The sequence below is a fragment of the Grammomys surdaster genome, unplaced genomic scaffold (assembly GCF_004785775.1).
Source record: "Grammomys surdaster isolate TR1022 unplaced genomic scaffold, NIH_TR_1.0 67, whole genome shotgun sequence".
Lineage (NCBI taxonomy): Eukaryota > Metazoa > Chordata > Mammalia > Rodentia > Muridae > Grammomys > Grammomys surdaster.
Window position 1 is genome coordinate 4,138,210 of NW_021604569.1, and position 12,804 is coordinate 4,151,013.

The 12,804-nt window shown below is 38.0% G+C and overlaps 1 protein-coding gene across 1 annotated transcript in view; it reads right to left on the bottom strand.

The window, feature by feature from the left end:
* Fancl (FA complementation group L) overlaps positions 1 to 12,804 on the bottom strand; it is a 75,487-nt gene that overhangs the window by 640 nt on the left and 62,043 nt on the right. Inside the window, exons 8-13 of the mRNA XM_028777715.1 lie at positions 5,123 to 5,273; positions 2,932 to 3,015; positions 2,635 to 2,680; positions 2,474 to 2,555; positions 1,578 to 1,694; positions 402 to 473 (exon numbers count right to left, since the gene is read on the bottom strand). Coding sequence (XP_028633548.1) covers positions 402 to 473; positions 1,578 to 1,694; positions 2,474 to 2,555; positions 2,635 to 2,680; positions 2,932 to 3,015; positions 5,123 to 5,273 — 552 coding nt within the window. The remainder of the gene's footprint in view (positions 1 to 401; positions 474 to 1,577; positions 1,695 to 2,473; positions 2,556 to 2,634; positions 2,681 to 2,931; positions 3,016 to 5,122; positions 5,274 to 12,804) is intronic.

Below are 12,804 nucleotides of genomic sequence, written 5' to 3' on the forward strand. Positions count from 1 at the left end.
AGAGAGAGAGAGAGAGAGAGAGAGAGAGAGAGAGAGAGAGAGAGAGAATATTTTAACAAAATTTTGGGCATACTCTTAAGAATTAAAATAGTATTTTAATTTACTATTGGTTTTTCATAGAAATTATTTCACCACACAATTTCAAATTATTTTCTTAAGATCACCAAGAAATTTAGAAGGCATAAATCTTTTTGATCATAGACACTTTGAAAATTAAGGTATGTTCAAAGATAATACATCTCATAAGAAATTATCATAATTTGATTAAATAAAGAACAACATATTTAAAAGCCATTAGGTAACCTAACTTCATATCCACTTTCTATAACACATTCCCCAGAGCCAGGTACATTTTATAAAAAATGTGAGTAGCATTTCATATGCCATGACAACTGGCTTACCTTACTACAGTAGGGACATTCACCAAAGAAGACATTAAAACTCTGTCGGCTGGTACTCAGCCCTCTCAGCCACTGCACAGAAGAAAGTACAGGTCATGTTAGTAGACACATTCCATCCAGATGGACTTTGCCTAACTTTGTTTTATAAAAGGGAAATTATTTCTGAGCCCATGTCCAGTTACTATTATATTGAATAAATGAAAAATCACTATTAAAATTTGGAATATAAACTTCTGATGTATAAGCAAATTATGGGTCCTTTAAGACTTGGCTGACAATTACACACCTCACATGCAAAAGAGACATACACACAGAGAGAGACTCATACAAGTTCCACTACCTAAACCAATTAATTACATATAAACAATTTCTCTGTGAAAGTATATTTGGATTTTGAGATTCTGATCTTAATTCAACAGAGGGTTACTTTTCACTGCACTGACTATGAGGCAGTCCATTTTTTAAAATAAAATGAATATTCAGTATTACAAAAGAAAGTACACATTCCATTATACGTTTCCAAGTAGACTTGGATTTTTATGATTGTCTAAGGTAAAATAACTGTCCCTATGTTTCCTATTAAGAAAGGGTAAACAGCACCAACTACTGTCTATGTTTCAAGAGGGAAAGACAGAAACTTTTTGGCGTTTTCCCACTGTAAGATGCTTTGCACAGAGACAGTCAGTCATACAAGCTGTGCCCTAGCAGGAGTACTACAGGAACTGACTGAGAGAAGAAAACACAATTCATGTAGAAAAGAGATGCTCGGGTCAAAAGAACCTTTGAGCACTCCAAAGAGAATTATTTTATTCGTTCTCTTATGTATATGCAGCCTGCACAGTAGCACACACTACCTACTCACTAAGTGCCTTACCTCATCCCTCCCTCCCTCATCTGGCAGCTCTAGAGAACTTAGAGAGTGGTAGCAGACATTTAAGGAGACTTCAGTTATAGCCACACATTTCTTATGTGTCAATATGCTATTCATGGGTATATTCTAGATTGTTTTTCTCCCTGGGATTTCTGGCACACTCAATAGTTTGTGAGATGAAGAAATGAAGCCTGTGAATGTGTGAAATTAACTAGCAAGAGAAGTTTGTGGCAAACCAGAGGAGTACTTTAGTAAACACATTATTTTAATTCTATGTTTCCTGTGTAGAGAATTACTAGTTTTACCTCATACAAGCATAGTTGATGGAAAGGCTGTCCACACTGGGGATTATTACACACTTGATCAGGAAGGGCACCGTTCAGGTGACGGGCATAACAGATTCCACAGTCCATGCTAAAGTCCTTCAAAAGAAAAGTGTTTGTGTTGAATGTGGATATGTAAGATTAAGAAGAATGAATATGATATAAAGAATATTTGTTTCTATCTCTGTGTTTTAAGCATGCTTGTGCACTGGGGAACATACAAGCAGGGATAACACCTAGTCTATTCACAGTATTCCCACTGCACTTGAATATACAGAGATTTCATTTCTAGCTGGCAAGATTTTTATGTTTTAGCCATTTTTCCATATACATAATCAATCCTGTATCTATACAAAGACAGATCTGACATGAGCTAGTGAACACCGAATCGCGCAATTCTGCAGCAAACAGAACAAGAAAGTCATCTCCATCACTTAGAATTAACAGCAGTGGCTCAGTCCCAAGCCAACCCCACCTTCCTTATCTCTACAGTATCAATGGTGCTGCCCACTTCTAAAAAACTATTGCTGTCCTTCACAAACTCACAGCAAACTAATTAAAACTGCACTGTAGTCATCTATAGCAGACAGTACAAAACCCAAACATCTCATTAGTGTCTCTTCTTTTCTTTGTAGTTTTAATAAGTATATCTGTCATTAACCACTTCCCGGCTGAAGATCATGAATAAAGCTCCTGCTTAAGCACCTAGCTAATGAAGAGTTAACAAGTCCATTGATGCCTGTGTTACTTGTAACTAAGAGCTCTGTGTTGCAACATTCTTCCAACTTCTTTTCTTTTTCAGCCTTGTTTTCCTGAGAGAAGCATTTACATTTTACTATTAGAATAAGGTAGACTATTGAAGCAATAATTAAACTTACAGAGTCTCCCAAGATAGTACGAGCTGGAAAATCAATTTCTAAAACATCTTTCAAATTTTGTAACAGACTATTTTCTGGATCCCTAAAAGCAAACAAACAAACAAGTCTGTAAAGTTTGTTAATCCAATGAACAGTGCCAGTCATACTGCCAAGGAACCTACCATAAATGAATGTTACCACTCAGCTTGATTCCTAGGGGCTTTGTCACTGTAGATATTAAAAAGAAGAAAAGGTTTTAATAATTTAGGCTTCATTGCTTTTGTCTTGTAACAACCACTGGCATGGCATTAGTTTAGCTTTGGCTTAAAATCTCAATTTTCTCTTTTGTAAGAAAGAATACAGTTTAAAATGAGAAATGTATTTAAAATAATTATAATATTAATATTTTTGGAATATTTAATAATGTTGGACAGGATTTTATGAACCTGTTCCAGATCTGTAACCTGAAGATGACATACCATGGTCAGCTCCAAGAAAGCAAAACTCAGGAAGCATGGTCGGGTGCCTGGGGTCTACCTCTATGTTTATGGAAACATTACTCCCTGAAATGAAAGAGTAAGGCTTTCAGATGTGACTGTCAGATTGTCAAGCAAGTCAGTACAAATCTGTGCATGCTCATTGTGACACCTATTTTATCTCAGGAAAAACTGGCATATTATTTTTAGGATTGTATAGAAGTAAACATCGTTGTTTAACACTGAGATGTATTTTTGAAATTGTGACTATCATTAAAGATTCGAGGACCTCAAGTTTCAATAGACAAGACCAAGATTTATATGATTAACTTAAATTCGTACGTTGCTAATTATGTGCCAGTAACATTTAATAAAGATTTTGAGTGAAATTATAAAGGCCTTTAATATATAGAAATCATACTTGTAAGGAATAAGCTAAATTACTTTTCATAACCTTTTTTACAAGCTTAGTATTTCATATAATTATGGTCAAATGTAAAAAAAAAAGGCCTAGTATAACAACTGGTAAAAATTGATACATCTAAGAAAACTTATATAAAAACTTTGTATTTGTGCTTTTTGAAAGATTACAAGTGTTTAATTCACATTAAACAGATGTTTGTCTTATTTAATACCTCAAAGAAACTTTCTGAAGCTACAAAAAATGACTTTACTTAGCAATAGATTCTTTTACAAGTTTAACTGTATTGGCTATGTACAAATTCCACAAAGCTGGTTGGTGAAGTTATGTAGTATAGTTATGATCAATTTCAGCTCATGTTTATAACAAAAGTGATATGATAAATTCTATAAGTTTTGTGCTAAAGCTGGCAGTAATAAATTTAGGTAAACAAATCTGACAAAACATAGTAAAAGTCAAAAAGAACTATGTGGTATAGACATTCAATGAGAAAAATTAAAACTGCCCACTTTTCATTTGTCAGTACAGAGCACACGCTTCCCATTTGTCTCAGGCACTGTCATCTACCACAGACCAGGAAGTGTTCCCAATTAGGCAATGGCTGTAGGAACACACCTCCTCACTCAAGGGTTGGCCCTACAGCCTGTCACTGCTTCAGGCAGGAAGAAGAGCTGAAAGTAAATGCAGAATGTGTCTACAACTTGGCTGTTCCAGCTGAACGATAAGGAAACTAATAGAAAACGTAGTTCAAGAATAATTATTTTAATGGAGCAAGGATGATAATAAATCATGACATTTCCATATAGAAAATGTTTTCAGTCTTAGCATCTACTTGTTGACAAATACACTATAATTGGTTAATTATTCCAAGTTAAATACTAGTAGACATTCTCAAACTGGATAGTAACATGTTGCTCGTAAAGTGCTGTGGTTATCCATCCCGCCAGCTCCGCCAGGTATTATGCTGACTAGAAAGTCCAGAAGCTAAGCTGCTCACTGACTTCAGAATGATTCCCATCATTGTTTCAAAATGTCTATTGGAATGCATCCTGTACAGTAGCTTTTAACAAGACCAAAAAAAAAAAAGGAGGAAAATATTAAATGGAGACTCTAAGTAGCTATTACCATAATGTGGTGAGAAATACATAAAAGTATATAAAAATTGAGATAAAAATCCAAAATTTGTAAGAAGGTTAAATGCTACCACAGGCTCTGCTTTGTTTGCTCATGAAGAAGATAACCATCGGTCAGAGACTAGGGCACTGCAGCAACACTACAGCCGTGCTCGTTCTTCAGCCAGTTCTACTCATTAGAAAGTAGGTACTCGTCACATATGTGGGCTCACGTGGTGCCGTATGTCTCAGTGGCATGACCCAACTCAGTGTCGTCCTTTTCTATATTCCATTAGAGAGGACTGCCAGATCTTTGCTTCCACAAAAGACAAAGACTTTGTCATTTCTAACCCAGCCTTCTATTCTAAGCAGCATTCATTTGGAATTACCTGGAACATAATTTCTGTGCAAAACTAACAGTAATTAACCACTGTCTGAATGTGGCTTCCATTGATGGTCACCTTTCATAAATAAACACTCAGCGCTTCCCATCTCAAACAGTTAAAGTAACCATGTAGTAATAAAAATCAGGTTTTATTCCCAAGAGTTTCAATAGCTGAATCCATACAAAGAAATTTATTGAAGATTTTAAATGCCATTTTCAAATTTGTTTTTGCAAATAAAATAGAATAAATTCAGACACCTCATCTTTCTTCCCTACCTAATGCAATCCTGCGTGCTGTCGCACTCCGGGAAGGTTTCTCTGGTTCTAGCACCCACGTCTTCTCATCAATTTCATCCATAACATCCCAGAACGCCTTCAGCGTCTCTAATGCCACCAAGAACTGACGATATACATTTACCAAGGAGCTCTGTGAAAAGACGGAAGATAGAAGTTAATGTGCTCTCCATCCAGCAAATCAGTTTACACTCAAAACACTGCTCTCAGGCCGCGGAAGCGGCACCCCTTTCCCAGAGTGTGGACTCTGACAAGCATCAGGGCTCTGTTGCAGGCTTCCTTATGTGCAGAGCATTAGCAATCTTTGTCACTAGTCTGCATTATCAAGAATGCTCTTCATGAAACCATGTGACACACACAATGCATAGAAACAGAAATCACATAATGTGATTATATAGATATAGATATAGATATAGATATAGATATAGATATAGATACACATATAAATAAACTTGATGTTATCATATCTAATGCATTGAGCATATACCTACAATGTTAATACAAATTACATTTTTGCTCTATAAAATGAAATTAAATACAGTGATATTCATAATTGGACTAGATTAACTTGAAATATTGCAAATGAACAAGCTTTGCAGACCTAATTAGTATAAAAGTATGAAAATGTGTTTTGTGGTTGTTGTTCTGTTTTGTTACTTGTTTTGTATTGTGCTGGGGATTAAACCAAGGATGAAGTACATACTAGGCAAGCGCTCTGCCACTGAACTTTATCGCCAACCAAGCTTTGCATTATTTTTTTAAGAATTCAAAGTCAATTTCACAATTGATTTTTAGTCAACCTGTGAATTCAGTTTAAATACATTAATAATTACAAGTTAACTTAAATATAGTTCACTAAATAAACCATGAGCATTTTATAGTATAATTTATATTTTTCCTTTTAGAAAAGGAAAGTATTTCTTATAAAATGGTATGATGCATTTAAAAGATACAACTATTTGCTGAAAGTTTTTGTACCGCAGTTTAAGAAGAATGAGAAAATGGTTTGCATGTATTCATTCCAAACAAGTGACAAAGGAAGCAACACTGGCCCTTGCTCACACTCACCACCCCATCCCTGCAGGAAGGCTGTAGTGTGAGATGAGCCCTTGGCTCCTTTGGAAGAAATGGTTTCACACCTGTAGTCTACTGAGCTAGACTGGAGTGGAAGAATGGGGACTAAACCTTATGTCTGAAAATAACCTTCTAAGCACTAAAGGGAGGGTGTCCTTTTTATGGTACGCTACATTCTGGTACAGATGTAAGTAACATATCACACCGCTCTAGGACTAGCTCTTACACAGCTAGCAATGGAGTTAGCATACCCGGCCTTCTCTGTGTCATCTCTATCTACACCTATGTATTTCATCTATGAATTCAATGTCGACCTCATGCTTAACCCCATTCAAAGGGGACGACGAGGGTTTTTATAGTCACATCTTTTACTTGAAAGTATTTACAAACATATTAGCCATTTCACCTACATACAAAACATATTGTTCAAAAATGTATTTTGAACAATAAATAGTTTTAAAATAAAGAAAAAATCAGTTTAAGAGAAAACCAAACAATACAAATAACCTACAAATTAGATGTATGTGGCAGACCTTGAGCCTAACAGCCATTATTAGACTTTACTAGAAAAACTTTCAGAATAAATGCTTCAAGGTAAGCATTCTAGGTAAGGAAGGAAAAAAAAAAAACTTTGTTAGCAACCTCAGGGATGGAGGAGATGGGAGTAAAATCATCTCCCCAAAAGCCAGAAGTCAGATTTTCAGTCGTTTGATTTGATTGTCAAATCACGCACACTTAGTTTGAAATTATCCAATTAAAATACTATGCTATTCCTATATGTTAACAATAGTATTTATACAGATATGTCAAAAAATAGTGTGGCCAAAGTTAAAGTCAAAAGCCATTATTACCAGTAATAAGTAAGTCTCTATTTTTTAAATAAAAAAAAAAGCCAACTCTTCATTCTGTAATATGTACAAGTTTAGAAATTACTACTGATATAGTTGACATATTGATATAGTTGGTATATTGACATATTGATAAAGGTTCTTTCTGTCAACTTGAAAAATGCTAGATGAAAACCCCAGTAAAAACGAAGTAAGAAATCTTTTGTAAAAGCTACAGCTCTTAATAAAGATGAAAGAAGCCATAAAACCATCAATAAGGACATACATCAACCTGAGCTGATGGGCTGAGGGTGAGTGTGTAAAAGTCATGCCTCTTTTAAAAGATTTGGAAATTTCATTTATTTACAAACTCAAGACATTCCTACCTTATGATCTAGCAATTCCACTCCATGAGAAGTGCAAAAACAAGTGCATACCAACACGTCTGCAAGAATGCCTACTGCAGCCATGATTACAAAAGCCCCAAACCTGCACAAGTCCAGATATGCTGCCAAAGTAGAAGAGAGAAAACTAACAGGAACAAGATCTTAATCTTCAGCATCACATGGACTGTGTGTCCATTTGAATGATGTTTAAATTAACTTAAGATCTATGAAGGAGAAGAGGAAAAAGTGGTACCTGCCAGGACCCTGCTATTTCATGAAATTTTTATCCAAATTGTACTGTACTTAAATATGCCTAAAATAAACTGCCCAGTGTTAGACTCTAGAAGTATAAGCCAACACCAGCTACTGAGTCACATTTCCTGGTGCGACACCGTCCCCTGTGCACAACTAGGCATAATTACGTTGAAATTCTTCTTGAAGTATGTGCCACTTCTTCCATAATGATGGGTTCTTAAAGATGGGCTACCATATGTTATCTTAAGGGCCAAGAAGAGGATCCAGTGTGGTCTTCGTCATATTCATAGCATAGAGGTCATCTAGAGTATTAGTCACCTCCAATCCTGGTTATGGGAACATGGGGGAGCCCTGTTTTCAGAGACCATACATACTTCCTCTGCCCACATGCTGAATGTAAGAAGCTTCCAGGAGGCTGTTGGCGCATCTCCATGGTTCATCAACCCCTACTTTTCTATATATGTGTCTCTCATTTCTTGACCCCATGTCACCCCCAATCAATAAACTGGTCAGTTCATGGCAAAACTCTTTCTTCTTTAAGCTGCCTTTAGTCAGAGTGTTTTATCACAGCATCAGAAAAAGTAACTAAATATAGGAGCTGGTTCCAAGAGTAGGGTGTAGCTATGATGAACTGCCCATGTTGTTTTGGGAAGGACTATGGGAGAACTTTGAGAAAGCCACTGAGTACAGAGCTTAAAGGGCTGTGTTGTGGGCTCTTGAAAGAAGCATGTTGGGAGAAATGGAAATATGGAAACCTGACTTGTGACGTTTCAGAGGAAAGCCAAAACACACTGGGGTTGTGTGTACAATATTTTGTTTTAAGAATCTGCTAGTCAGCTAGGGCTGAAGAAACAGCTATGATTAATGAGAGATCAGCATCACTGATGTGAAATCTATGGGAAATATTTTCTCAGGGTGAGGAACAGAAGAGAAGGGCAAGGCTGCATCTCGTAAGTCATATAGTTGGTACTGGTACTGAAGGCATGAGGGGTAATAAGGACAAGGTTATAGAGAGGGGCTTAGGGCTGGCTACATGACAGGGTCAGTGTCCCTACAGAGGCCAATGGTCATGATACAGCCTCTGTTGCAGTAGAGAAGCTGGGATACCAGAGATGCCAAGACCATGGTGGCTATCTGCTACCAGGGACAGTGACAGGTATGAAGTGGAGCTGTCCTAAGCCTACAAGGCAAGCTGTGTGTGCTTTGGATGGCAGTTCTGGAGAGATGGGCCACTGAAAACCTCTGGAACCCAGAAGGTCCTGAGTCTCAAGACACTGATCCATAGGATCTGGATTTACATTACTGGGGTTTGGCTTTTTTTCTTAATCTTTACTCTGTCCTGGTTCTTGCCTTGTGGAGTGAGAAAGTATGTAACTTGTTTGCAATATTACAAGAGCCTACAATTGAGTCTATAGACTTTTAAAGTGACAACAAAGTTTTAGAGCATGACATTTTTAAGCAGTGAGACTTTTAAAGTTGTATTATATTATATATTATTATATTAACAAGAGATCCTGGGCACACACAAAAACAGAAAAGTTGTGGTTTAATGGTGACATGTTTGTCAACTTGATAAGGGACAAACTGTCCTGTTTGGCTTTTATTGTCAATTTGTTATAACATAGGTCCTCAGGGATGAGGGAATCTCAACTGAAGAACCACTTCAATCAGACTGGCCTATGTGTATGTATATGGGACATTTTCTTATTTGTAATTGATAGAGGAGGGCCTGGCTTCCTGTGGGTGGGTACATCTCTAGGCAAATAGGTATGAACTATATAAGAAGGCACTGAGCATGAGCCAAAGAACATATGAGCAAGCAGCTTTCCTCCATGGTTCCTGCTCAGAGTCCCATCAATGATAGAGAACCTGGAAGTGTAAGTTGAAATAGGGCCTTTTGTCTCCAGTTGCTATTGGTCAGCGTATTTACCACAAGCAACAGAAAACAGACCAGTATACTAGACTACAGCTACTTATAGATAAATATATGCACATTATGGACTAGGTTCTACATAGAGGGGAAAGCATGCTGGTCTCTTTCCTTTCTGAGACCATCCGCTTTCCTGAAAATTTCATGATTTCAATTCTCTTTACAGCTGAACTCTTTACTACATTTTCTATGTAAACTTTCTATGTAACTTTTTATGATACATTATCATTATCTACTAGCCTGCAGGTGGACATAGAGGTTGGTTTCAGTTTCTTTTCAGTGGAGCAGCAATAAACAGATGTGGAGCTATTTCTGCAGTAGGCTACGGACTTCTCTGGGTTCATGCCTGGGAGTGAAGTGTGCCCTTCCTCCAGCCTCGAGCAGGCCCAAGACCTTGTTTACCACAAGAGACCAGATAATAGGACCTAGATGGAACTAACCACCTTGGCTGCATATCAATAGACACCTAAATGGAGTCACCCACCTTAGCTGCGTGTAGATCCTGCTACAGGAACTTGAAAGAAGAACTGCCCCTGGGCTTGCCTTGAGACCTAGAACGAATTATCCCACCCATTTCCCCTGGCTGAAACTAGGAAGGGTTCGGGCGGGGTCTTCCCCTTTAAATTGAAAGTTTAACATTAAACCATCGAGCCTTGATCAGAGAACTTTGTCTTGGCTTCATCTTTTCTCGCTCTCCGTCCCCTTTTCGTTCCCAGCCCTCTTTCCAGGTGAATCTGTTCAACTCGTGGCCGCAGGCGGCTACACTGAAGTATCTTAGTCATATGGAATTTTCTTTTTAATTTGCTGTGACCTCCACATCGATTTCCATAGTACCTAATATTAATTTGCACTTCCACCAGCAGTAAATATGGGCTGCTTTCCCCACATCCTCCGAACATGTATTGCCAGATTTCTTGATGAGTCATTCTTACTGGAGTAAGGAGATATCTCAAAGTAGTTTTAATCTGGGTTTCTTTGATACCTAGGAATATTGAATACTTTTTGAAACATTAGCTATTGGTATATTTTCATATGAAAATTGTCTGTTCATATTCCTAGTCCGTTTATTAACTGGCAGTTTTAGTGTTTAGTTTGCAAATTCCTAAGTAAAGATGACATATTTTTCCTATTCTGTAGATTCTTTCTTTTGTTGATGTTTGCTTCTGTTTTTGTTCTGTGCAGAAACTACTTTTATGTGGTCACATCTGTTGATACTGAGGCTAGTTCCTATAAGTTCTGCCCAGAAAATTCTAGCCTGCTCCAGAGTCTTGAAAAGTATTCCCTATATATCTCTAGCAGTCAGTTTCAGCATTTCAGGTTTAAAATGAAGGTATATGATCCATTGTAAACTGGTCTTCATACAAGCTAAATGATATGTACGTATTTTCATTCTTCTGTAACTAGAATTCCTCTCTTACACTCTTCTTTTACTCAATATGGCATTCAAAGCCCTAGCTATAACAATTAGAAAAGAGAAAGACTATGTTCATAGCAGCCTTATTTATAATAAGCTGGAAAGAACCCACCCAGATGTCCTTCAACAGAGGAATGGATGCAGAAAATGTGGTACATTTACACAATGGAGTACTACTCACCTATTAAAAACAATGAATTCATGAAATTCGTAGGCAAATGGATAGAACTAGTAAATATCATCCTGAGTGAGGTAACCCCATCACAAAAGAACACACATGGTATGCACTCACTGATAAGTGGATATTAGCCCAGAAGCTCACAATACCCAAGATACAATTTACAGACCACATGAAGCTCAAGAAGAAGAAAGACCAAAGTGTGGATTCTTCAGTCCTTCTTAGAAGGGGAAACAAAATACTCATGGGAGGAAATACTAAGACAAAGTGTGGAGGAGAGACTGAAGGAAAGGCCATCCAGAGACTGCCCTACCCGGGGATCCATCCCATACACAGTCACCAAACACAGACACTATTGTGGATACAAAAAGTACATGCTGATGGGACCCTTAAATAGCTGTCTTCTGAGAGGCTCTGCCAGAGCCTGACAAATACAGAGGTGGATGCTCACAGATAACCATTGGACTGAGCATGGGGACTCGAATGGAAGAGTTAGAGAAAGGACTAAAGGAGCTGAAGGGGTTTGCAACCCCATAGGAAGAACAACAATATCCACCAACCAGACCCCTCCAGAGCTCCCAGGGACTAAATCATCAACCAAGGAGTACACATGGAGGGACCCATGGCTCCAGCTGCATATGTATCAAGGAAAAGCCTTATCTGGCATCAATGGGAGGGGAGGCCCTTGGTCCTGTGAAGGCCCAGTGTAGGGGAATGCCAGGGAGGGGAGTTGGGAATGGGTAGGTGGGTGAGGGAACATTCTCATAGAAGCAGGGGGAGGGAGGATGGTATAGGGGGCTTCTGGGTGGGTGGGGGGAACAAGGAAAAGGTATAACATTTGAAATATAAATAAATAAAATATCCAACAAAATAAAAAGAGAAAAACATTAAAAGAATAAAAATAAGCCAGTCTGTCTCTATATGCAGATATGGTTTGGTATTTAAAAGACATTATAGATTCTACTAACAAACTCTTAATTTTAATAAAACTGTACAATAAAGTTACATATTATAAAACCACCATAAAAAGTAGTCATCATAGATATTATGTAAAGGGAGGTTCTGATATTAAGGTCTAGTTCCCTAATTGGTTCTTGATTTGTCAATAAAGGCTGGGAGCCAATTGCTGGGCAGAAGGTACAGATGGGACATCCAGGTCCCAGGAGGAAAAGGCAGATGCAAGGAATGAAAGAGGCTGCCATGCTTTGAAGAAAAGAGGGTGCTACCACCATATAAGCCTTTGGGCCACTAGGGCCTGCAGCCTCATCAGATAAGGGCAGCAGGCCAAGGATGTTGGCAGGGGCTAGGTGATACAAGCCACTAAGTTTAGGGCAGATGGAGAGACAGAGATGATACATTAATAAGGGCATGAATTTCTAGGCAGGAGGTATTAGCACCCAGCAACTGTGCTAGCAGATAAGTTCTAAAGTAATAAAGCTGTCTGAGTGTCCTTTATCCACAGATTCAAGGGTCTTTGGTTTTCGCTGGTAACATGACCCTTCCTGGAGCAAAGATGGGTAGAGAGAGAAAGGCTGGGTTGGGGCTGGCAGCAGCTGATCCCACAGCCAAGCTGGAGCAAAGGCCATTAGAAAAGGAAATC